The following is a 26,758-nucleotide window of genomic DNA, read 5'->3' as shown; positions in this document are numbered from 1 at the left end:
GTAGGTAGTGGCAGTAAAGTGGCCCCAGAACCCTAAGTAACTGATTAATAAAATCAACACATGATTTTAAGAGCAAACGTTCCTCAGGTCAAAAGCTTGACTATATACAGAATAATGCAAGCTTTTCCGTAGAGGAATGATCGGATCTGTGTGTATGTATGAACTACATTACCTTAAAAAATTTTTTTATTTCTAATTTTGATTTTTAAATTATATAGTAAAACTGACTTTTGGGGAACATAGTTCATTAAATGCATTAACTTTTTATTGATAGAAATAGTATCAGGGTTCTGAGAACTGGTTGAGATTTCAAGGGAATTTGGTGCCTATTATAAATTTATTTATACCTAATTTCCTTCAGTTATTCTTTTTCAGTTTCTGATGTGATTTTAGTGGAGTTAATGTTGAACAGCTCAAAATGATGTAATTAATGACATTCATCTTAAATTATAATTGCTTTTGTTCTAGGCTCACTGGCATGGCTCCTAGATGGAATTAAAAGCTGTAATGGTGCAGTGGTTAAGCTCCCCCTGGCCCACTAGTCCCTGTGCGCTGGCTCAGAAGCTAAAATTTGCTGTTCATTATATGTCTCAGGCAGGCTGAACTCGGCTTCAGGTACACCTTGCCCACCCAGTCTGTGGCACTTAACAACTCTTGTAGTGGGAGGTGATGGCAGCGTGTAATGCTGGGACCAGACTCTGAAAACAAACAAAAATCAAAAAGACAAATATTTGTTTGAATGATAGAGTAAGTACTCTGGTGCAAAGTAAAGAACAAATGCTGTAAGTTCCATGAAGGAGGGCCATGCTTGTTTTGTCCCTCTCTCGGAGCCTAGCACAGTACTTAACAGACCATAAATGTTTGTTTTCTTTTGAAAGAAGTCATGTTACCAGGCAGCAAGGAGTGGACTATTCAACTTCCATGAAATCCTCTGGTAAGTGTCACAAAAGGGCTATGCAAACATAGCACATTCTAGGGAGAGAGGGGCATGTGTGTCAGTAGAGATCTGTCTGGGCTGAGTCCTAAAGGTCAATAAGGAATTAAACTGGGAGAAGAGTGGGAGAAGCTGTTCCTCAAAAAGGTACCAGGGGAGGAAAGCAAGAACTTTTTTCCAGAAATTGAGGCCCCATGTGTGATTTAAAGGCCTGGAGCAAGGTGGGCATCATTGAACATTGAGAGCGTGGGGAGACCCCAGAGGCAGGGGGAAGGAAGGGCCAGAGGATCGAGGACCTTGCTGAATTTGATCCTGTAAGTTCTTGGGAACCTGTGAAATATTTTAAATCATGTGGTTTCCAGGAAGAAAGCAATGTACAGAAATATAAGAACTGAGGTGACGCATCTTCCACACTGCCCACAGGATGTTCCATGGTGGCCTTTGCTAGAATCCCTTTCAGAATCGAGGCCAGGAGCAGGAGGAGAGGACTGGGGGACGGAGATGGGCGTGGATAGCGGAAGTAAGGAAAAGGAACGTCTCAAATATTTCATCAGGGAGTTACTGGTATTGTCAATACTAGTATTTGAAAAATTCACATTACAAACAGAGGAATGCTTAGTTGCTACCATTTTGTGAGTACCCAAGGTCAGGTGCTTAATTTGATCTGTACTTTCTCTCTCTCTCTTTTTTCTTACTCTCTTAATTGAATTATTACTTGCCTTCACATGGGTCAGTCTAAAATAATCTAGTTAGGACACAAGGAAAAACCATGCTAAGTTTTTCCTTAAAATCACCACCAAATTCCAGATGTAAAAGCTTGGTTTTCTCCTTTTTATCTCTCTCTGGCTTTAACATTCAGTTTTTCCAAGTTAGTGAAATGCGTGCAACACACACTTTCAACACAGGTCATGGTTCCTGCTCCAGAGGGTTAAAACAATTGTGGGGGGTCCATAAGAGTCCTTCTGTCACCACTCTGGATTATATACAATTCTTGGGAGATGAGAGCAGCAATGTTACTGATGATGTTTGCAGGATGGCATCTGGGAAACTCTCCTGGGGACTGTCACTACCTCGGAACAAAACAACTTATGGTCTGCAGCTGTTTTCACAATTCAGACTAATCGTGGACAGGGAGAACTGTGGATCCCCTTCTTTCTTAGTAAGGAAGGGGAGTATTTATCAGCAAACTTTTAGTCCTCCAAGATTCCCAGATCCTAGAGCAGTATTAGTAAATGAGTTTTCTTTGTGTTAGAGAAGAAAATCGAGTATGTGTTTCACTACATGGATGTGAGCATATGTAAAGGGAAGAGAGAAAAAAAATAAGCATATATGGCAAAGGAAGGGTAGTATCCACCGGGCAGGAGGATGAAGTGTAGTGCTTATGTGTTACTTTGTTTTGATCCTTGAATAAGGAGTCATAATCACCAGTATACTTTTTCCTATGAAAGGACGTTGTATATAAAATCCTTTGAGTTATTAGGTGAATTATGAAAACACATGGCTCCATTCTTAATACTATAATAACATTGTAAGAACTTATTGTTTTTTGGATTTGGAAACATGTCCCTTTTAAAGAACTCTTACCTGGAACACCTCCAACGAATACAGGCTCCCTGTGATCAACTGGTTTTGGATTCAGGGGTCCAACCACATGGTTCACTTCAGAGTCCACGTCCAACTGAACCACATTGGAATCTCTAATAACTGAAATACCAGGAAAAGACTGGTCATAAATGGCACTTTTTGTGATTAATTTTCACATGAAAGAGACTAATTTATAACAGTGATGGCTTTTATTTACTCCAGAATAAACCTCAGACTTTCTTCTATATCATTGAAAATGTCAATGTCTAACCAAGCAATCCCTGTAACACTTTCCTTTGAAAGGGAGAATATTTAGGATACTCTGTTTTCTTCTTCATAAATTATGCCTTATTTTAAAAAACTCCCAAAGACTATTTTGGCAGTATTCAAATTTTCAAATCACATATGGATTCGATATATACAGTAATATTTGATTCTCTTTTCTTGGCCACTTTTAGACTGTCACCCATCCCTATTTTATCATGTAAGTTAGAGTCTGAGTTCTTCCAAGCCATCATTCCACACGTGGGGATGTAGGCTCACTTTATAAAAGAAGCCCAAGACACTCGTTTTTCTCACCTGTAATTCTGTGCCATTTGCCATCACAGAGACTCTGCTTGGGTGTTACTGAGGTGGAAAAGTCTCTGATGCCATTGTTGACTTTCACTAGGACCTGAAAAAGACAGGATACGTTATATAGTTTCATTTTTCCTCATATAGATAAAACTAGATTTCTTAAATTCACCGCAGAGAAGCAATGTTTTATCTGCAAACGATTAGCTTTGCAATGTGAACGCAAGGGGTCACTCTTCGGTAGGCTATAGACGGTAAACCGTTCCTAGGTGAGAGGACAGACTAGTAACAGGCGAGAAGCTGGGGGAGAGGAACAACAAGAGAATAAAATGAACGCCTTTAATTTTTACGGATTGAATGTGTTCTACAAGGCAGGTTAAGGTATTGGTGGGGGGCGCGGCCTGTGGAGCCAGACTGCCTGGGTTCATATCCCAGCGCCCCCATCACCTCACCCTGTTTTCTCACTTATGAAACCTACCTCACAGAGCCACCGGAGGGCTAACGAAGTTCGTCTGTATTTAGAATAGTACTTGACACACAGTGAGGACGATATGAGGATTTTATCATTCTATGGTTTAATAGTACCAGAACTCAAATAAAAATCAGTTCTACTAAGTTAGGGGCAGTGATGAAAATATGCTGCTTTCTCCGTAATATTTAGTCGAACACTTCCATGAATATTCTTTAGTCATACTTTTTCAGGACGAAAGTGGTGCTTAATTATAACAATTTTTTGATTTCTAGCAATTGAAAATAATATATGTGTATATGCATACATGTATATATACACACCTGGTATGCAAATATAGATAGAAAGATAGATACTTTAGTGTTTGTTCGTTTTGACAGCTGGATATGTCTGCTGCTCTCATTCATTTAAAAATGTTTTCTCCCAATTCTTTCATTAAAACCTTTTAATTCCATTGTTATTGTTGATTTTTTTTTTTTTAGCTTTACCACATTTTCATGGCTCTTTGCTCTAATCAAATCAATTCTCAGTATAGGAATCTGAATCTAAGTACTGCCTGCATTTAAATTTCATGTGTAGCTTCCCCATTATTGTTTCCCCCCCAGTTAGGAAAGACTGATGGAATAACTCTGTGAAATAAAAATGCATCCGACCTAGCATTCAAGGGCAGAGAAGACAGACTGTTAAAACGGTTTTTAACCCACTACCTGCCCCTTCTTCATGTGAACATTTAGGTACTCTCCGTTGACACTGTGGCCATGAACAAGGATTCCAGAACTGCTTCTGGGACGGACTTCAAATGCAATCTCAAACTTCAGTCCAATATTGAAAGACTCATCTGTGGAGAGAAATATTAGCTCTTAAGAGCAGCAGCCTAAATTTTGTAACCGTGGTGTGATTTTGTAATTATACATTTTTATAGCCGTTTTTTGAAAGTCTGACACCTTTTTTAATAGACAAGCCGCAAGTGGCATTTCCCACGTCAGACACACCGTGGAAAGCTCCGTGAGGGTCTGAGATAACTAGCACGCCACTCCGGCGGTGGGCCGTGGGGTGGGGACAGCATGCCGAAAGGGTGCCATGGCGTGTCTTCTCAGGGGAGGAGAAACCGATTACAACCAGAAGGACCGTTTACTATTTCACAAGCGAGGAGGAGAAAAGAGCAACCCGGGCAGAGGAAGAAGTCTGAACACGAGTGTGGAGGCTGGGACATTGGGAGAGAGCACTGTGGAGGCCAGTGCGGCTGGACCAGGGTAAAGCGAGGCCCGGCGAGTGAGGAAGGCCACAGGGGAAGGGTGCACCTACTCAAGTATGGGAGGTAGACTTTATTTTGCTGTCACTGAGCAAGGGAGGTGACTTGATCCGATCTGTATCTTAAAATAAGTCTTAATAAAGATCACTGGTGCCAGTGCCGCAGAGCATTTCAGAGGAAAGATAAAGCGAGGGCAGCAGAAGCGGCAGGAGCTGCTCTTGCCATGATGCCAGAAAATGAATCCTGACTGAGAAGAGCCGTGCTCACTCTAGGAGCCGCGTTGCAAACCTGGGCATCCTAATAATATTCACTTGACATGTCTCCTTATCAATCACTTTTCAATTTTTCCTGCTATTAATGTTTATGGAGAACATAAACTGTGCAGGTTGCTATGCATTTCGAGCTGTCCAAGCCTTTGAGTTCTTATCAATGAAATCCAACGAGAGGCTGAGAAATATGAGCGAAGGTGCTTTACTGTGGATAAAGAAGGAGAAAGGAAAGTAAAATCATGAGCTAGACCAAGAGAGGAAAGACGACCTCCAGTACTCTATTGGACATGGGGGCGGTTTGGGAAGCTACACTTGGCTGCGTTGTCATGTCTTTATTCAGGGGATGTTGCGGATTCCAATCCCGGTGCCTTCCACATACCTAATGTTTGCTCTATAGAGTATTTGTTGGAATGGCTTGGGTGGTGATTGTGTATAGTCTGTTAGGACTTAATGTATTTACTTTTAGAACTATTATGTTTCATTACTTGGCATAGGGACTGACACGCCAGACGCATACAATAAAAACTTGGTTGAATGAATGAGAGAGTAATAGTTAAGGAGAATACAAGTCCAGAAATACAATTTCTGAAGGATGGGGCAGCAGAGCAAAGGGAGGGAGTGGAACTTGCTTTGGGAGGGACAACGGATCTCGCTGAGAGGGAGCAGAGAAAGATGAGAGCAGTGGCTCAGAGCTGACACAGATTAGACCACAGAGCAGCACCGGAAATCCTAAAAGGGCCAAGATGGGCTACATCTACACCAGAGGCGTGGCAGCTGTGGAGAAGCTGTAGTCAGGGAAAGCAAACAGGGATGGGCACGCCTGCCTGGTCGGGTGTGGCAGGAGGAGACAAAGGGGATCCTCTGGAAAGAAGCCATTTTCTAGGGCTGAGTGAGTTTGGCATTCTGATGTTTTAACTCTCAGCCCAATTTCCCTGTCAGCCACCCCTAGGAAAGAAGTATTTCATGATTCATGTTTTGTGCAGAAGTCACTGTTACCTAGAACCACGTATCCTCCTTCTGTTGAAAAGTAGGTCCCCGTTTCCATCGGACCTTCAAAACAAGGGGTCACGCTGAACGTCTGAGAAGCCGAGGTGATGGACGCCCCGTTGAGCTGAAGATTGCCGAGACAGCCACTGAAACTGTAGACCGAGTTGATCTGAGGGAAGAAGACATTTCTTAAAATCCATTTTCTCAACATGCATGGGTGCGCACCAAAGGGAAAGAAAATGAAGGGATTCGAGTCCTGAGAGAAACAACGCAGTCCCCTCTCTTATTTATCTAGCTGCCCGAAGGGTCAGTCGTTTTCCAGGTAGTTGCTTCTTTAATGAGTTCTTTGAAGCTGGGATTTTGTATTTGATGATGTCAGCCTGCAGTCATTAGCTATGAACATTTTTACATATACTCTGACAAATAAGTTGCAGCTATGGTTTTGAAATTAAATATTAGAACTATCCTTGTTTGTTTTCCTTCAAGAATGACAGCAGGCCCCCAGATCACCTAATGCTGACGAGGGCTAGCAAAGTTCTTTTTTTAAAGATTTTATTTATTTATTTGACAGAGACAGAGACAGCGAGAGCAGGAACACAAGCAGGGGGAGTGGGAGAGGGAGAAGCAGGCTTCCCGCGGAGCAGGGAGCCCGATGCGGGACTTGAGCCCAGGACCCTGAGACCATGACCGGAGCCGAAGGCAGACGCTTAATGACTGAGCCACCCAGGCGCCCGAGGGCTAGCAAAGTTCTTAACCATTAAATCTACCATGGTTAAATAAACAGCAGAAAGCTTGCATTTCTGGCTCCATTAACTGATCTTGTGGTTGAACATTTATCATACCTCAGGATGTGAAACTTGGGCCTCTTCGGACAACTGATTTCACACCGCTGTGGAAACCTTTCTTTTAAAGGAGTTGTCATGAAATTGGGGCTACTTGCCTAAAATCTCACTATAACATGCGCTCCCCCCTTTTTTGCTTTATCCACATATATTAGCGAATCTTAGAAATGCATCAGTTCTTTCGTGCTGAAGTCAAATCTATATTTATGTTAAGAAAGATTTAGTCCTTTGATGCATTCCCTTTATTGCTAAATATTTTTGTAAAGGTGCAATATTATTAACTTTTAAAGTACAGAAATAACATGCTTTTGACTATAACCCCCGCTTCTCCCCCTCCCCCCAGGGGTAACCACACTTCCTTGCACATTTACAAATCGTGTGTGTGTGTGTGTGTGTGTGTGTGTGTGTATGTAGGAACAAAAATGAAATCATAGTCTACAGAATGGCCCCAAAGTATTTTGTCACTCAATGATATATAATGGAATGACATTCTTTCTTCTATTTTTTTGGTATTTTTTACACAAAAATCATGTGCACTTGCTGAACAAATAAGCATCTCCTTGAGACATGACTTCTCATGACAGTTTAGACCTCTGAAACTGTTTCATCTCACCTCTACCTTAGAATCAAAAGATCCCTCCTGACTTTGTAATGCCAGAGGCAGACAGACATCCCCTGGGGCAATACTCACTTTGATAGCCTATATCCAGCGAAACTACAGTTCTATTCTTGCCAGTTTGCTGATGGTAAAGCGAGGTCCTGGATTAAATAGTGTTAAGGCTCTAAAAGCCAGTGGCTCGACCTGGTCATGCCTGGCTTACCTGGACATTTTTCACGGCCCTTCCAGGAGCCACACCTCCCAAGTAAACAGGACCCTTGATGTTCCAGGCAGCTCCACTAGGAGGAAGACTCTCTTCTAGGACTCGAAGGCCATCAGTGATCAGTCGGCCACTGCTCTTCTCCCGAATAAATATCACCTGGATGGAGAGAAGGACAACAGGCCATGTCAAGTGCATCCCACGATTCGGGGGGAGGCTAGGGTGCCTCTTCTCCAAACTTTGCTATTGCAGTGCTGTGGAAAACCTGCAGAAGTTCTTTAAAAAAACTGATCCTATCTCTGAAGGTCAAGAGATTGTTTTTTCCTTTAAAGCTTGATTTAAAGCTACAGGCTTAATTTCTGAATACAGCTTACATGTATTTAGTAGAGTTCTCAATGAAGTTCTTGGCAGCTGGCCAGCCCACTTGGTTTCTCCCTCTCCTAAATTTATGGTGATTAATGCATCTTATGTTTCTTACTCTTTCCATTATGTAACACTGATTTGCTTCAATATTTAGATATTCTCCCTGTGGTATCCTAGCTTCCTAACAGATTTTTTCTTCACTTTGTATCTTCCATGGCTTAGCCTATAAAAGACACCCAGCAATTGCTGTTGAAATGTAGAAACTCACAGGCAGTGGGAAAACAAGTGAAAAATTGTTAGAAATTAAACTTCAGGTTATGTTTGCCATTGGTTCTTTGGTGAAAATAATTACACTAAAAAACATTACATGCAGCCTGTATCTCTTTTTAAATAATATGCTTCAAGATTTTTATAAGGAATTAAAAAATTTTCTCAAAATTGAACTCTGAGCATATGGCAACAGAATTTTAAAATGGGTGTTTCTAGAGAGACCAATAGTGGGCATTAATGTCAGTCCATTTGACAATTGTGACTATTTGCTGGCAATACTCTTCTCTGCCTTCAACTCACATCATGCCACAATCCATCATTGTATTTCTCTTGGCTTCTAATCTTCAGTTTCTTGTGGCCAACATTAAACATGAAAACCAAGCGGCCGTGGGCTAAGAATAGAGTCATGAAGTCATTCTCTTCTTGATCTGAGACATAGAAAATCATCCCATGGGAGGAACGAGTTTTCAGACGAATGGAGAACTGAGATCTGGTAAAGGAAAAGAAAAAGCTTACTATCCGTAAAATGAGACTGAGGGCAATCTCTAGTTTCCCACAGCAACATAGGGTAAGGAAGAATGAGTAGCCATTCTATCGAATCCCAAGCAGCATTACTTCTCATTATACCTTAGTATTATTCATGAATATTGGGAAAGCATGACTAACTTAAAAATGTAAATCTTTCCCTACTTTATAGAGCAGGGCTACATTCCACATTTAAGGAAGCATTGTTTCACTTAAGGACCATAATGTGTCTTGCTTTGAAAATATGGTTGCACTGAGTTTGTTCATGTGGACAAAATACTAGTTGTAATTAATGTGCATATAGAAGTTTGCATAGAAACAATATGATTTGTGTCCTATCTAAAATACAGGTTCAATTTGTCTTTCCCAGGAAAAATTAATCAGTGAATATCACAGGCCAAAAATAGCCATCAGAATGTGAGGAATTAAACAACACCTTCTAGGCATTTAGCTCCAGGCCACATAGATAAGATACATTTATTAGGCTAATTTCTAGTTCGATTTAACTCTAAATTCTTCCCAGTGAATACAAAATACTGATACTGCCTATTCGCAAACAGCAAATTAGAAAGCATTAGAGGTCACTTACTGACTCTATGGATGTTTGAAAGAGATACTAAGACCTACATAAGAATATTTGGGTGCTAACACTAGGAAAAGAAATCTTCAAAGTGCTAAGTAACCTGGAGATTTGCGGAATACTGGGAGAGGTGCTGGGTTTTACGGATAGCTTGAGGGCTAGCTGAGATACAAGTGGTTTTTGTGTCTTCAGTGTCCCTTTTAACCTTCCAGCGGTTCAGAGGCACCCCCATTTTCAATCTGAAAGCAATTTATATGGGGGGAAGGAAGGTAATATGAAGGTTAGATGATGACTCATTTGAAATGTGCCCCGTGTTCCTTTTTTTGATTGCTTTCCTTTTTTTTTTTTTTTTTAAGATTTTATTTATTTATCAGAGAAAGAGAGACAGAGGCAGGCAGAGGGAGAAGCAGGCTCCTTGCTCAGCAAGGAGCCTGATGTGGGGCTCGACCCCAGGACCCTGGGATCATGACCTGAGCCGAAGGCAGACGCTTAACCGACTGAGCCACCCAGGTGTCCCATGCCTTTCCTTTTTGATAAAAATACAGCAAACTCCTAGGAGACATCCTAAGATGCAACAAATTGATGCATCTTACTTTTGGGAAGAAAGTCGCAGAGAATGTACTATATTGGAAAGTAAGAATCGTATAGTATTTAGCATTTATTTTGGTGATAAAATAATAGGATTAAGTGGCACAGAAAGGAAAGATCACAGGAAAAAGATGGCATGTGGCAAATGAAGTCCAGCCGTGGCCTAAAGTTTCTGGAAGGATAGTGTGTTACTTTACTTTTCACCAAAATCTCCTTTTAAGTGTTCAAACTCTTGGCGGCTGTTGGCCGTCCCTCCATACTGATAGGCGTGCTCTATTGCTCTAGGACTGTTGGAAAGGTGGCAGTAAGAATCCCTTGGAACATTCCTCTCTGGGAACTTCAGGCTGGCAGGATCCCCCGAAGGTGCATCTTTACTTTTCTCTCCCTGTAAGAATAGGAAATAAATCATATTAAGGGATAAAGCTGATATACTAGTAGCAAATGTTCCTTTGTGATTTCTTTATCATTAATAAAAATAAAAATAAAAAATACTGAAAGTGTATATTATTTGTGCATTTTCCATTCATGAAATATTAGGCCCCTCTCTTTCCTTAAGCAGATGACAGCAGGAGCTGTAGTATTAAACAAACAAACAAACAAATGAAAACACAGTATGTTAACAAATCCAAAATTCTCGTCTGTGATAGTAGAGCAGAGCTAACCTGAAGCCACAGGGATAATTGTTCTATCATTTAAATTAAATGCACATTTTAGCCAATGGTGAAAAATGGAAATACTGACAATAAAATAACCCTGGGGAATCAATCAATAAAACCCTCATATCATAGACAACAATATTTCTTTAACTCACCATTATTATTTATATAGGCTGTTTACTAACATATTTAGTAACACCTTCAAAATATTTAAGAATATTTTTGGTGATAAGTAGTAAACTTTTATGTGACAGGATATAGAACAGTTACCTTGTGCTCCTAAAATTGCACTGCTGATTTTAAAATTAAGAGCTGTGAGACTATAGGCTAATATTTCAGGTTATCTAGTCTAAATTTTTGAAGCAAAATTAAAGTAAATGCAAATAAATCTATCATCCTGTCGTTTATTCATTTATCCAAGCAAATATTTACTGAATACCTACTAGGTAAAAATGACGTGGAAGGACATGAGTATTTCTGCATGCCCTCCACGGGCCGTGTGTGATGGGGAAGAGAAAGGGGAGCGAAAGGTGAGTTTCTTTTTTTTAAGGAACTGAAAATTGATTTGGAAAAACAGGCGAGTAAATAGCAAACTGGAAGACAGACTATTGCCAGATAGAAATGACCTTTGATGCCTTGCTGGAGGATGGGGTTTTGTTTTTCAGGAGGGTGGGGCTGAGAGATTGGTGGGGAGTTAGGGCCAGTCCCCAACTCTGGCGGCTCCTCTTCCTTTCCATTGCTATGGAGAGGATCTCACTGTTTCTCAGTCAGTGCATCCACTTTGCTATGGGAAGAGAGCAACTGTGAATCAACTGCAGGGTCAGCAAAGCTGGGGGCCACTGGACTATGAGGTCTCCGTGACCAGCCCTGCCTTTCTCTGCCTCCGTGTGGGAATCCATTAGGACATGTCTCTTGTCTGCGGCAGAAAGTAATCAACTCTGGTATATTTATATGTGGCAACCACTCTAAATCCTCCGTGGATATACGCTCTGAATAATAATCATACCAATACTAAGACAAGTTATCATTCAATTACTTCACTACCATGTAACACAGAGACTCAGTTTACTAACCTAGAATAGCTGTATATGTGGGATTCTGAACCCTACTAGACTCTGACTTTACCAATGTATTTTTTTTCTCTGAGGGTCTGTTTCCTTGTTTTTCCTTCTTTTTCTTTCTTTCTTTCTTTCTTTCTTCCTTCCTTCCTTCCTTCCTTCCTTTCTTCTTTCTTCCTTTCTTTCTTCCTTCCTTCCTTCTTTCTTTCTTTTTCTTCTTTCTTCCTTCCTTTCTTCTTTCTTTCTCTTTCTTTCTTTCTTCTTTCTTCCTTCTTTCTTTCTTTTTCTTCTTTCTTTCTTTCTTTCTTCCTTCCTTCTTTCTTTCTTTTCTTTCTTTCTTTTTCTCCTTTCTTCTTTCTTTCTTTCTTCCTTCTGTTCTTTCTTCTTCTTTCTTTCTTTCTTTCTTTCTTTCTTTCTTTCTTTCTTTCTTTCTTTCTTTCCTTCCTTCCTTCCTTCCTTCCCTCCTTCCTTCCTTCCTTTCTTCTTTCTTTCTTTCTTTCTTTCTTTCTTTCTTTTCTTTCAGATTTATTTATTTGAGAGAGAGCACAAGCAGAGGGAGGGGTAGAGGGAGAGAGGGAAGCATGCTCTCCACTGAGCAGGGAGCCCAAAGCAGGACTTGATCCCAGGACTCTGAGATCATGACCTGAGCTGAAGGCAGAGGCTTAACCGACTGAGCCACCCAGGTGCCCTCTGGGGGTCTGTTTCAATGCAGTAAGATTCTTTTGTTTCACTTAATAGCCAAACTAGTTGAGCTACTTAAGCAAATGAGGGCAATACATTATAAGGATATGGGAGTATCTTACACAATCCAAGGGAAGATAGTATAGTATAGCGGGATTCTACCAGGGGCAAGAATCAGGAATTGCAAAGCTAGGAAGAATCAAGGCACTCCTGTTCCAAATGTTTCTGGTATCTCAGCTTTGTTTTTCTCAGACTGCTTTCATTTTTCTTTCTCTGCAGGACAGCTTTCCGCCTTTTTCTCTTTCTACATAGCAGCTTTCTTTCTCTGTACATGATTAACATAGAGCATTTAGGCTTACATGTTTTCCATTCAATGACCAGCCTAGACTACTGTCTCTCGGTTCTAAGTTTCTAAGGAAGGAAATCTGATAGCCCAGCTTAGTTCACATGATCTACCCTGGTCCAAACATCTATATCCAGGTAGATGAGGTCACATACCTAAAATACGGGGCTTGCCCTGGGTGTAGGGAATCAATTCTCATAAAAGGAAGTGGTTGGCTGGATACCCCAGAATGATGTCTACTGTAATATATAAAATCTTCATTATCTCATGAAACACCACATGAGAAACCATGTCCCCAATTAAATTTAAAAACATAAAAATTATGAAAAATTTCCAGGCTAGAACATAGATGGTAAGACAGGTACTGTGTACTCATGGGGGGAGTAGAAAGCAGAGTTACTTCTTTGGAAAGTAGTTTGCCCTGACCCAGTAAGTTTATTTCTAACAATAGTTTGTAAAGATTTATTCAGCAATGCAATCAAAGACTAATGTATAATGATCTTCACCCATAAAGGGAGAAAATTGGAAAGCACTGAAAGTCTATTAATGGTTAAATAAATTAAAATATACACATAAAATGGAATATTAGGAAGTTACTATGAAAATAAATTATTGTAAGCCCAAATTGCTATGCATGGGCCTTGATAAAAGTTTAAACCAGCAGCCACACATTTTTCTGGGTAGCTATTTAAGCTATTGATACAAAGGCAAATATGAGAGAAGATTAGCAAACACTTGACATTCTAATTACCAAGAAATAGAAGTGAAATCTATAGTGATTGTGTATCTGTTATTATGAAGTTGAATTTTTAAGGTTTTTTACAAGAAAGGCTAAGAGGTTTCCTATGATACTGAAAAGTTTATGTTAATAGTTCCAAGGGCTGTTGATGGCAACCTTGAGAGTATGATATTTGTTAGGAAACTACATTTGATAGACAGCTTCAAATAGAAAACTGCATTCATTTAAAGGGGCAAAGCGTGTGCTCTAGGATGATCTTCCTCATCAGTCTATGATATTAACCTGCTGCATATGATCCACTGACCCATCCTCAAGTTCCAGCTGAAAAATTTCTGGATAAACCTTTTAGCGTCAATATGAGAAGGTGATGGTAAGATCTCATCAGAATTTTATAGTCTCCTCTGAAAAATCCTTTATATTATCCTCTAGTAAAAGCCTTCATAAAAGTCATAGGACATTATCTTTCTGCCTGAATCATTTAAGTCTTCCATGTGAAAATCAGGAGAGGATCCTGAAAAATTACTAATTTTAGATTATGCATAAAAAAAACTATTCTATTAACATTGACAAATCATGTGTGAACAAAGGAGGAGTTGCAAGGGGGTCCTAAAAAAGTGGTTCCCATAAACTGAAATATATAGGGAAGCACTCAAGATATAATGGCCAGTGAAAAACTATCAGAAGGGAGAAGGTGGTGCAGATGCTTTCTTCTTGCTGGTGGGTCAGAAGCCAGCCTTGGAGGGAAATCAGTTTTTCCTCTAAAAGATGCTCAGCCACATTAGCATTCAAGGAAACGCAGGTTAAAACCACAATGAGATGCCATATCTGTCCATTAGATTGGCAAAATTATAAAAATTTGATCATATCCAGTGTTAGCAATTGTGAGGGACAATAGGTTCTTTCAAATGCTGTTCATAGGAGTGTAAATTAGTATTGCCTCAATATTGACAATGCACATTCCCTTAAACCAAGCAATTCTACTTTTAGGAATTGATCCACCAGAAACATTCACAAGGTTCTATAGAGATCTAACAGCTACTATTCATTGAATGTTTTGCTCTATGCCAGGCTTGTAGAGCATTTCATGCATCAACTCATTTAATCTTTATAACAACCCTATGATGCAGATAGCTAAATATGTATTAAACACCTATTATGTGCATTGTTCTAGGCTCTTAGGACACATCAGTGAGCAAATAAAAAAAGGGAGTTTGAATTCTAGCAGAAGAAATAGAGAGTAAATACCAAACATAAGAAATATAGTCTATAATAAATTAAAATGTGAAAAGTGCTATGGAAAAAAGAACAACTAGGAAAGGCAAAGGAGATGGGTAGTACTGGGGGAGGACAGGAGGCCACTGTGGCATTAATTAGGAGGTTAAGGCAGGCCTCACGGAACACTCGAAGGCTGGGCAATCCTGGAAGGAAGAGCCATTCCTGCAGATGTTTAGGGGAAGAGTGGGCCAGGCAGAAAGAAAGATCTTAGGGCAGCAGTACATGTGGCTTGTGCTAGTGTGGACAGAAGAGTGAGTGAGGGAAAGGGGCCCGGATAATATAGAGCCTCTTATGACATCGTAGGGACTGGAGCTTTTACTCTGAGTGCAGTGTGAGGGGCACGCTTTGAGCAGGGGAGTACCACAGTGTGACTTATGTATAAGCATGTGGCTGTTGCCTAGGGGACAGTGTGTCAGAGAAGCTGGTGGAAGCCGAGAGGCCCATCGGGAGCATCTGCCAGGGCTCAGGTGGGAGACGGCGGTGGCCTGGATCAGGGTGGGAGGAGCGGTATCCCAGGGCCTTGTTAAAGCTGGACCAGGAAGATGGGTGGGGAGGATTAGCCTGAAAGAGTGGGAAGGAATTGAAAGTTTCATCTGTAATGAAGGCCGGTAATGTACGTGCCGGAGGTAAATGAATGAGAAAAAAAAAAAAAAAAACACTAGTCAGAGAATGCCCTTTAAGAACTCAAGATTTTGTTGGTGGAGCAGCTCTAGTTGATGCCACGGATCAGCCGTGCCTATGAGTGGTTGAAGTGAAGGGCAAGGAAGGCGGGGAAAACAGGATGAGATCAGAAACTTTAATAATTTCCAGGCCTGTGACAGAAACCTGAGATCGTTACACAAAAGCAAGTGATACTGGGAATTACAGTACTAAATAATACACATTATATATACAAATGGTTGAGTATGGAGCAATTTCAACCATTGTAATGAAAAGCACTGGACAGTATGGAATAAAAGCTGACTCAAACTGTTTCTTTGGGAATAAAAATTGATACACTAAACTGATAAACAACAATATCAGATAGAAGAATCCCACCTTTCATATGTACACACAGCTGCAAACTGGAGTGAATTTTATGAAGCATCAGTGTCTAGATGTGTGCATGGAATGCGAGGGCAGTTGAGAATTTGGCACAGCATTATCATTTACCTTTTTATTCTGACTTGTTTTAGGCTTTGAGGAATTTTTCCTTTTTTTGTAGAGGAGGAACAAAGGCGAAGACTCAATAGGACACTCATAAAGAGAAGTGTGCACCTTTTCCAAATATCGCTGGAAATCTTCGACTTCCACATCTCTATCCAACCTATGTAGCAGAGGGGAAAAAAAAAACCTTAAAATGTTGTTCAGAATTACATGATGAAAACTACGGAAGTGGAAGAATTTGGCAATTAAAATTGTGTGTGTGTGTGTGTGTGTGTGTGTGTGTGTGATGGGTCTGTATCTATCAACCACTATCTTAAGGAGAACCTTTTACATGACCATTTAACAATTCATGGATAATTTTGCCTGGCCGCAGCACATTCTGACAGATAAACATCTTTTCCCTCACCACACTCTGGATGATTGGTACTGCCTCGGCGTTACTCGATATGTATTAAGTTTCTCCCTTGCTTGCTCTCGTACTCAGGGAGCACTTACTGTCTTTGTTAAAGACCTAGATTAATGGCTTTGTTTAAAGTGATGCATTAAGAAGACTTTCTTAAACCTCTGACAAGGATTTGGGTATGTTACTCTGTGTTACACCATTAATAAGTACAGATATAATTGCATCTAATATTTATAGCTTGCTGTATGCCAGGTACTTTATGCACATTATCTCATTAAATCGTCATAACAAGGAGGCAGGCATTATTATTATCTGCATTTTGGCAGAGAAGAAACGAAGGTTGACTTAGCCAAGGGCATACAGAAATTTAAAGGCAAGAAACCTACACACAAACCTAAGCATGTCAGTTGCTCGAGCACATGCAAGCTTTTAATTACTACCCTTTATTGCTTCTCATAAATTTCAGTTCTCAGTTTTAATAATGTAAACATTCTCATTATTGACTTGATTTTTTTTTTATCAGTCATGCAGACTTACGAATAATAAAAATATCCTACCTGGTAAAGTAGGCATTACTTATACAGCCAGTGAAATTAGCATACTGGGGACTGATGGGTGAGCCACCGAAGTAAAACTTCCTTTCACCAGCTTGTGTCTGTTCCACTTTCCCTTTTGTAGGGTTTTTACTCCCAAGTCTGCTCTTATCTACTATCAGTTCATATCTGCAAAGGAAAAAGCTTCTTTACACACCACACCGCTACTCTTTTACCTGGAGTTCCATTCTAGGTTGCAGGTTTTCTCATGGAATTGACATAGAACATTCTGGCTAGTGAAAAGATAACAATTTGCCGGACTCTTCATGAGGTCTGGGATAAAATAGGTGAATATTTTTTTTAAGATTTTATTTATTTATTTGATAGAAAGAGCGAGAGAGCACAAGTGCGGGGAGCAGTAGAAGGAGAGGGAGAAGCAGGCTCCCCGCCCTGTAGGGACCCTGGGTCCATGACCTGAGCTTAACCATCTGAGCCACCCAGGTGCCCCAGGTGAATATTTTTATATGCAGAAAAGACTCTCCAAACCCCTAAAAACAAGAAGCTCAGATGATTAATTACAGTTTTTTTTTTTTTTTTTTTTTTTGGTGGAAAAAGCAGAACGTAACTCATGGTGATTATTTAATCACATTTGGGGAGCCTGTTTTCATTGTGAAGCATATGGAGTGGTTTTGAGCATAATTGGAAATGGAGTCTAGAAAGGCTGATTAATGTGTTTTTTTGTAATGGGAGGGCTCCACAAAAGTGGACATAGAATAGCAGCTGCCTACAACAGAAATTTATTTCTTATTCCAGAAATCTTTCTTCTTAAGAAAAAGAAATTCATTATTACATATTTAAAAAATAAAGCTAGAGCTTTTAAAATGCCATAAATGTAGAGTTCTCAATTGCTTAATTAAAAATCGAAATGAAACCAATATTTGCGGATCTCCTTCTATGTGCAAAACACTGCGCTCCCTTCAGTGAGTACTGTGTGTAGGCACTTCCCTCAAGAAGGTTTGTAGCCTGTGGTTTTATTGGAAAAAACCCTTTATATTCCTGTTAAGTAATTATATAGTGATTTATGTCTTGAAAATTAATAGCAACTTCTTTTTAAAAGAATGAAGGTTGTTCCCTCTACCATTTTTTTTAAGCACTGGAAAAGCAATAGTCTATTATTCATAGTGGTCATTTAGCAGAATCATGCCCTACGAACAAAGGCATCTGGTGGGAAGGATATAAAGTGAGGAGCTGTACCTTGTGGGTGTGACAGAGGTAATGACGAAGTGGGACAGCCCGTCATTGTACTGCTTCTCGGCTGACCGCACCTTGATTCCCTTGACATCCATGACCACAGTGCCGTTATCCAACGAGATGGAGAACACATCCGACTGAAATTCAAGCACAGGGTTTTAAATGGGAAGGCCAGGGATCCAAAAGATGGACATGTTTACTTCATGGTATTGCTTAAAGGAACCCCCAGTGTGTGGCAAGTTTGCTTGTGAAATGATTTCTATGAAAACAACAACGACAGAATATTGCTTATACTGGTGTCGTCGACAAAATTAGAAACATTTCAATGGAGAACTGAAGATTTCTGGTGATTTTGTCATGCTGAGAGTTGTCTCAGCGCTAACGCCTTCCCTAACTCGGGCATTGCTATTCTGTCTTTAGTCTCCCCTCTGGGAAAGGCGATACTCGAATCTCCTTGTGGATGTAGGTAGATGACCAGGCAAGGATTAATTTGCCAGTTTGGCTTTTTAGGTGTTTTACTTTTCATCTATAGAGGTGGAAGAGAAATAGAAAAAGAGCACAAGTTAACAGTTCTTTTTCTGAATTTGCTTATTGATTGTTTAAAATATTGGTGAATTGATAACCTTGCTTCTCTTTCCTTATAGGGGCACTGACCTCTACAGTTGAGGGCACAGCCCTCAACATAATTACTTTTTTTGTGGACAAAAAGTGTTATTTAACTAACCATGGTAATCTGAGGCAGGTTTGATGGTGGAGGTCCTACAAAGTGCTTTGGATAAATTCTCACAGTTGCTACTGATTTAAATTGAATTCAATATAAATGTAACAGATACAAGGTAGTAAGTATGAAAAGAGCTGCTTTTACATATTATATTATGACCTGCTCTATCAGTGTACATATGGTTGACGACCTTTTCAGAGATAAATTGGTTGGGTCTTGGGGTCACCAAACCTCTGGATATCTTATTTTATTTTTGAAATAATATATCTTTAGAAGGTGAGTTCAAGTGTTCTATAACCAGTCCAAGAACAGAGAAGTATGTTCCTTTTATTATTTTACAAAAAAATCACATACGTATTTGTATATGTACACAGAGGGTCTTAACATTTTTTGTGCTATGCACTTTGGTGATATACACGGCCCTTTCAAAAGTAACATTTTAAAATGCATCAAACAAAATATCTAGGGATACAAAGGAAACCAATTACACTGAGATACAGTTTCAAAATATTAAGACAATAAATCTGTGATATAGTAATATATGTACTTCTTTATCAAAGTGTTAAATTATAAAATCTCTCAACAGACTTAATAACTACTGTAATTTAAAAGTAGCAATGAGCAAAACTGATATTTTGAGATATCTGTGGCAACTATTATTTGAAATGAAAAATACCTGTGATTTTTATTAATGATAAAGTAACAGGTTCTGCAAATATTACTGTGGTTTGTTGCTGACATTTGTAATTGAAGAAAATGCTAAATTTTAGTTTGAGAAAAATAAAATTAAAAAAAAAAATCTTAATTTTTTCTGACCTAGGTCCACAGACACACTGAATTTTCTCCCTGAACTACTGAGGGGTGGGTCTATGTATCCTAGGTTCAGAACTCCTGATATGCAATATACATAATTATAAAGTGTCTGAAATGAGGCATTCTGTGTGTGCTCATGTGAATCAAAATTAATCTGAATCGAAAATCACTTTTAACATGCTTAAACAGTATTTTTAATAGACAAAACAATTATCGCAAAAAAGTTCCCATAGGGAAAAAGAAATACTTACTCCTGAAGCATAATAGAATAGTAGCCCATTTGGCTGTAATGTTCGGAAATTAAAACCTCCTTCGAAGCCATCGAAGAAAGATATTTTCTGAACTGAAGCAATGAAACTCTGCCCATTGAAATATGCTCTGCGAGATATCTGCGTGGCAAAAAAAAGTGAATATAGTGTTTGTGATAATTGTCAAATGCTTAAAATGTCAATTTCTCACACAGCAAAGCCCTTGTTTACTGGTTTCTATATTAATAGTTTATGTTTTAACTTCCGGTTTATACTGAAATTCAGGCATGGTAACAGGTCCTTCTGTGTGCCTCTAGCTGATGAGGTTTTAGCTTCTCCACTTCCTCCACCCTGACTGAGTAAAGATGCCCGCACAGCCTCTCTGGCCTTTCGAAGCCCCACCCATTGAAAACTGAAGCAAATGGACAAGTCACAGAGGAAGCCCCACACGCTTTTTTAGCTTAATGTTGCTCTTTTTTTTTTAAGATTTTATTTATTTTTTTGACAGAGAAAGCGAGCACAAGCAGGGGGAGGGGCAGGCAGAGGCAGAAGGAGAAGCAGGCCTCTCATGGAGCAGGGAGCCCGATGTGGGGCTTGATCCCCGGACCCTGGGATCATGACCCGAGCCAAAGGCAGACTCTTAACGACTGAGCCATCCAGGCACTTCAATGTTTCTCCTTTTTGCTGGTGGCAGAAAGGAGTCCAAGGTGTACTTAAGCTCACAGAGAAGCTGAAAAAAGCTCTTCCAGTGTTTGAGAATGGTAAGTTTTATGTCTATCTATTTGTGTATGTCTGTGTGTGTCTATTTATTAAAGTGCTTTTGATTGACTGGTACTTACAAGAGGGTCTTCTGGGCATCCATAACCAACTCCCAGGGTTTCTGTCTGCTCTAATAAATTGAAATCTTTCTTTTGGAACTGGAAACCCTTCATGCATCCTCTGAAGTTGACATCTAGGGGAAGGTGTGCTCTGAGGGTCCTGGAAAAGAAAATTAGTCTTCAGTGATATGATGATGTTGATGTTACCCTGCATATGTGGGATATGAAATTTGATTTTATTTATAGTCATGTTTAGTAGCTTTGTAATTATTCATATCCTCATGCTTTCTTTCATAAGCACACAGTAATGTCTAATCTTTGCCTATAGAACAGCTTTATTCTGCATCGAGCCAATTTGTTTACTTCTTTATAGTTTTCAAGATACTTTAACTTACATTAGCTCATTTCATGTTGATAAAAATTCTGTGATATAAAAGGAAAGGCTATTATTTCCCTTTTACAGATGATTAATAGGTTGAACCATACAGAACTGATGTATTTTAGGTCAAAAATGGTCAACTCTTGGCAACTTCACATGGTTTAACCTATAAAATGAAACTAAGAAACATCAAAATCTTTTTATTTGTTTGTTTGTTTTAATGTCACAAGTGGTAAGTTAGGATTTGAATCTAGGTCTTCAGTCTTCCACTAATCCATTCCCAAGTGAATTGGATTAAAGTCATGAACTCATCTTCTTGGCTTTTTTGAAACACACTATAATCAACTAAGGCTAGAGGAATGTTCTAGTGAATGTTGAGCTTTTGGATTAATAGGAAAGTAAGAAATCTTTTGTCTTTGAAATCAGGGATGACATTTTGATTTGTACTGTAATCCCAGTACCTATCATTATGCCTAATATATAGGAGGCGCCCAAGAGCATATTATCAAATATTGAATGACTATGAAATTAGTTTTGATCAAATTACAATGGTTTCAATGCATTTTAAATGAACACTGGCAAACTAAAGATTAACAGTCCCACTATATTCTCTTCCATTAAGATCACACCTAGAGGACTGTGGTAACTAACAGTTTGGGGTATACAATGACAACCATAACAGTTAAAAGTCCCATGTGGAGTTGTTGAAGGAGCTAAGAGGGTATCTAATTTGGAAAAGAAGTTTGAGGTTGGGGCCTCATCCCAGACCAATTAGAATTTCTGGAGAGTGGTTATGTGTAATGGTGTTTATAAAAGTTCTCCAGGTTATTCTAAGGAGAACTAGGGTTGAGAATGACCAGGCTGGAATATCCTAAAGTTGCCTCTCAGTTTCAAGGGTGTCTGATGCTATGACTTGATTGTAATAAGAGATAAATTTTTAAATACATGAGAATAAAACTGTAATGATACATAATTCATAACCCCTTGGATAAGCTTAAAAATGTTTGTAACCTCAGATGCTATTTGAGAGTTCAAAGAAGCTTAAATTAAGACTGAAATAAAAGTAAAGGGACACAATTCTTCATTTTCACACAATACACATGCTCTGTCTTTCCTCTTGCAGATAAGAAATATTACATTAGACTTAGACTATGTTCTAAGATTAAAGACTAAAGAAACCTGTAGATCTCATCTAGAAGATGCTAATTTAAGGAGGTCATGAGGGTACATGAGTGTGTGTGCATGCCTAGAAGCAGCAAGTGGGAATGCCTTAAACTTTTACTAGACCTCTCCTGGATGGTGAATACTCAGCCCAGTACATCATTAGGAACAACAACTACTTAACAAAAACAGCTTACCTGGATTGTAAAATTTCTGGGGGAGCCCCTCCAATGTATATGTCTGTAAAAGGTATCTTCATCTTTTCATTGTCCATGCTCTTGACATGTCGTCTGTCAACCACCAAAATCATTTTCTTATCGTTGTGGTAAATGATTGAGATCTAGGAGACACAATATATAGTTAAGTCTTGATCATTGTTTAATAATCAACTTTTTGAAGATGACTATATAGTTTAATTATTCTGGTTATAACAGCTGGGCCCCCATGTTCTTCTGCTTGTTTGTTCACAAAATGGGGAATAGATATGCCTTTCTTATAGACATGAACACTAGTACTTAAATAACCAGAAGCTCACATTTTCTGGAGAAGGATTACCATATGTAGAAGGAGCTAGACCAAAAAATATTTTTGTCAGGAGACCAGTTGTTTTCTTTTGCCCCTTTGAGGGGATTCAGGAAAAAACTATAAACAGGGAACTTTTGGACCCACACTGCATGTTACCAGGTGTCATTGTTTTAGTGACACAGTGAAAAGCTTTAATGATTCTGCCAAAATGCTAGTCAGCAATATAGTTAAAATATTCTTCTATTGTAGACCATCCTCATGGAGGCCATGAAATTTGAACTGAAAAGAGAAATATAGCCTCCTACTCTCTGCATTTTGTTTTAACTTAAAAGATATGCATTTTATACATTTTACTCAATTGTAGATTCAAAGTAGTTGTTCATGAAAATAGATGAAGTATATTATCAGTACGCTGTACAACTGTTTCAAAGTTAAAGAGCATTCCTTGTGGGCTCTCTTTATAAGGAAATCTGTGCTAGTATTTTCTAAATTCTGGATAAATGCTTTACAAGGAAATTCTCTATTTGCTTACCATCTACTCTTTTTACATTTAGTAGTGCTCAAAGGATACATTTAAAAATGGCTGTGTGTCCACACTCTGGCATTTTCAACAGATGTATAAAAGAATCCTCTGGAGTGCCATTGTAATCAAGACACCGAGCAGGAGTCTTTTGGTCAATGAAGCAATTAAAATGAATCTTCCAGTGACTCTTTCATTAGAAAACATCAATATGACAAAAACATTCATTCTTTTAAAGCAAATGTTATCCTGGAGTTGAGTAGATGGGGTCCTTCAGTTGGATTTTAGAAGTACAGGTGTTCAGTTTAATTACTTTCCCACCTATGTCATTTGACCATCTGATTAGGTCAATAGGTCTAAGTACAAGTAAAACAAAACAAACAAACCACACAAATTGCAATATTTATACCTCATGGTATTTTGCATCATTAATTTGAGCTCTCTTTGATGTGTCCTCAAGGTGCACAGGGCCATTGCTAAATCCAAAGTCATAGAACACATGTAGGTAACCATTGCGCATTTCCAAGCTGAAAAACATACTCTGTGGAGAGAAAGAAGAAATTATGAGATACAAACAACTGCTATTATGAAAGTGCAGATTTAGCTGAATTTGAGAAGAACACTGTATTCTTTATTATTGAAACTGAAGACTAAGGAAGTCTCATGAAATTCTTATTATAAAATTAAAATCGCGAGTCCATCCCTATCAGCAGTTAGGTCTCACATTAATATACCAAAGTGTTAATATTCATACACAATTTAAAACAGCTATCTTCTGCTTCTTATTTACCTGATGAATTAATGAAATTTTAAGTTTATCTTATTGACCTTTTAAAAATCTTGAAAACGTCTGAAAATTATAACAGGCTAACAGATGTGAGTGCATTTCATTTTAAGAGGAAAATTAGCAATACTGAAAAATTATTCCAAGGTTTGCTGAGAGGAATATGAAAAAATTATCAGCAAATATAGATATAAGAAAAAGGACATTATTTGGAAACACTGGATGTATGTAAATAAACGTGAAATGATTATGCACTTGGACCATATGATGTTCAAGAACAAAGTCATTCTGTAACACTCAGGTATCTTATTGGTCAGGCTTGCTTGTTTTGGAAGATAGTTTGCAGACAGAAGAACTGAATGGATTTGAAAAATAAGGTATTGTGGCAAGGTTCCTATTTATCAGAAAGTGATCTCTTGAGTGGAGTTTGTATTCTCCCGAGAAATGGAAAATGATAAATTAGGGGAAAGAAAGAAAATATTTCAACTTCCATTTATACTAATTTAAAAACTCTTAAAATGGAGAAAAAGTCAACTTTTAGTATTTAATACATGGACTGAGCTGGGCCTTCATTTTCTTCTTTGGACAGGTTTTCATGGGCTTCACATGGTATGTGAGGCTTTGAGAGCACAGTTTCACACTTGAAGCCTGGCGGTGGCCCCTCACCCATTTCTTTGCTTTTAGCCCTATTGCGGTGTATTGCAGTTTAGGTGTGCCTGGTTACACAGACTTACATGTGAGAAGACTTAAATAATAGAATATTTATAATGATTTTCTTTTGAGATGCAGTGATGTGAAAATATTTTTGAGACACTGATGTTTGCAAATTACTTCTTGCAAATGACTAAAAATGTGTCAAGTTTAAGGAGGGTTACACATTTTCTTTATAAAATGAGTAAATATAAATTTGTTGACCTTCATTTGTCATGACAAATGTCTTTCAGTACTATGAAACTTACTGGTTATTTAAAAAAATACTTGATCTCTCATTTCAAGGGAGGGGTATTATTATAACACTGCATGAAAAAGTAACTCTTTAAAATTTTTGTTATTTTTTATTTTAATTCCAGTATAGTTAACAAGCAGTATTATATTAGTTTCAGGCATACACTATAGTGATTCAACACTTCCATACATCAGCTGGTGCTCATCACAACAGGTGCACGCCTTAATTCCCATCCCCCATCCCCCCACACACTTACCCTTTGGTAACCATCAGTTTGTTCTCTATAGTTGAGTCTGTTTCTTGGTTTGTGTGTGTGTGTGTGTGTGTGTGTGTCTCTTTTCTTTCCCCTTTGCTTGTTTGTTTTGTTCCTTAAATTCCACTTGTGAGTGAAATCATATGGTATTTGTCTTTCTCTGACTGACCTATATTGCTTAACATTATATTCTCTAGCTCCATCCATGTCATTGCAAATGGCAAGATTTTATTCTTTTTTAAGGTTGAATAATATTCCATTGTATATATAAACCACATCTTCTTTATCCATGCACCTATCATTGGACACCTGGGCTGCTTCCATAACTTGGCTATTGTAGATAATGGTGCTATAAACATAGGGGTGCTTGTCTTCCTTTGAATTAGCATTTTTGTATTTTTTGGGTAAATACCCAGTAGTGATCCCTGGATCAAAGGGTAGTTCTATTTTTAATTTTTTGAGGAAACTCCATACTGTTTTCCACAGTGGCTGCATCAGTTTGCATCCCCACCAACAGTGCAAGAGGGTCCCTTTTTGTTCACTTCTTTACCAACACCTGTTTCTTGTGTTTTTGACTTCAGCCATTCTGACATGTGTGAGGTGATACCTCATTGTAGTTCTTCTTTCTTCTCATTGTAGTTTTGATTTGCATTTCCCTGATGATGAGTGAGATTGAGATCTTTTCATGTGTCTGTTGGCCATCTGGATGTTTTCTTTGGAGAAATGTCTGTTCATGTCTTCTGCCCATTTTTAAATTGGATTATTTGTTTTTTTGGGTGTTGAGTTGTATCTGTTCTTTATATATTTTGGATACTAACCCTTTATCAGATATGTCATTTGGAAATATTTTCTCCCATTCCATAGGCTGCCTTTGAGTTTTGTTGCTTGTTTCCTTCACCGTGCAGAAGCTTTTTATTTTGATGTAGTCCCAATAGTTTACTTTTGCTTTTTTCCCTTGCCTAAGGAGACACAGCTAGAATAATGTTGCTATGGGCAATGTCAGAGACATTACTGCCTGTTATCTCTTCTAGAATTTTTATGGTTTCAGGTCTCACATTTAGGTTTTTAACCCATTTTGAGTTTATGTTTGTGTATGGTTTAAGAATGTGGTCCAGTTTCATTCTTTTGCATGTAGCTGTCCAGTTTTCCCACCACCATTTGTTGAAGAGACTGTTTTTTCCCCATTGTGTATTCATTTACCCTTTGTTGAAGATTAATTGACCATAGAGTTGTGAGTTTATTTCTGAGTTTTCCATTCTGTTCCATTGATCTATGTGTCTATTTTTGTGCCAGCACCATACTGTTTTGATTACTGCAGCTTTGTAATATAACTTGCACTGGAATTATGAGACCTCTGGTTTTGTTTTTCTTTTTCAAGATTGCTTTGGCTATTCAGGGTCTTTTCTGGTTCCATACAAATTTTAGGATTTTTTTTTAGTTTTGTGAAAAAT

General features: G+C 38.6%; 1 protein-coding gene across 1 annotated transcript in view; it reads right to left on the bottom strand.

The window, feature by feature from the left end:
* The window catches only part of LAMA4 (laminin subunit alpha 4), a 146,581-nt gene that overhangs the window by 1,719 nt on the left and 118,104 nt on the right, over positions 1-26,758 (bottom strand). Inside the window, exons 24-37 of the mRNA XM_028104167.2 lie at positions 23,734-23,865; positions 22,477-22,619; positions 20,761-20,899; positions 19,925-20,062; positions 18,143-18,276; positions 16,913-17,077; positions 15,959-16,112; positions 10,252-10,439; positions 8,662-8,851; positions 7,732-7,887; positions 6,078-6,237; positions 4,268-4,398; positions 3,098-3,191; positions 2,519-2,638 (exon numbers count right to left, since the gene is read on the bottom strand). Of these exons, the coding sequence (XP_027959968.2) occupies positions 2,519-2,638; positions 3,098-3,191; positions 4,268-4,398; positions 6,078-6,237; positions 7,732-7,887; positions 8,662-8,851; positions 10,252-10,439; positions 15,959-16,112; positions 16,913-17,077; positions 18,143-18,276; positions 19,925-20,062; positions 20,761-20,899; positions 22,477-22,619; positions 23,734-23,865 (2,044 nt within the window). The remainder of the gene's footprint in view (positions 1-2,518; positions 2,639-3,097; positions 3,192-4,267; positions 4,399-6,077; positions 6,238-7,731; positions 7,888-8,661; positions 8,852-10,251; positions 10,440-15,958; positions 16,113-16,912; positions 17,078-18,142; positions 18,277-19,924; positions 20,063-20,760; positions 20,900-22,476; positions 22,620-23,733; positions 23,866-26,758) is intronic.

This window comes from Eumetopias jubatus, unplaced genomic scaffold, assembly GCF_037043125.1.
Source record: "Eumetopias jubatus isolate StellerSeaLion01/CBP00866 unplaced genomic scaffold, mEumJub1_p1.0 scaffold_6, whole genome shotgun sequence".
Lineage (NCBI taxonomy): Eukaryota > Metazoa > Chordata > Mammalia > Carnivora > Otariidae > Eumetopias > Eumetopias jubatus.
Note: the sequence above shows the minus strand (reverse complement) of the source record. Positions and strands in the feature narration are given on the sequence as shown.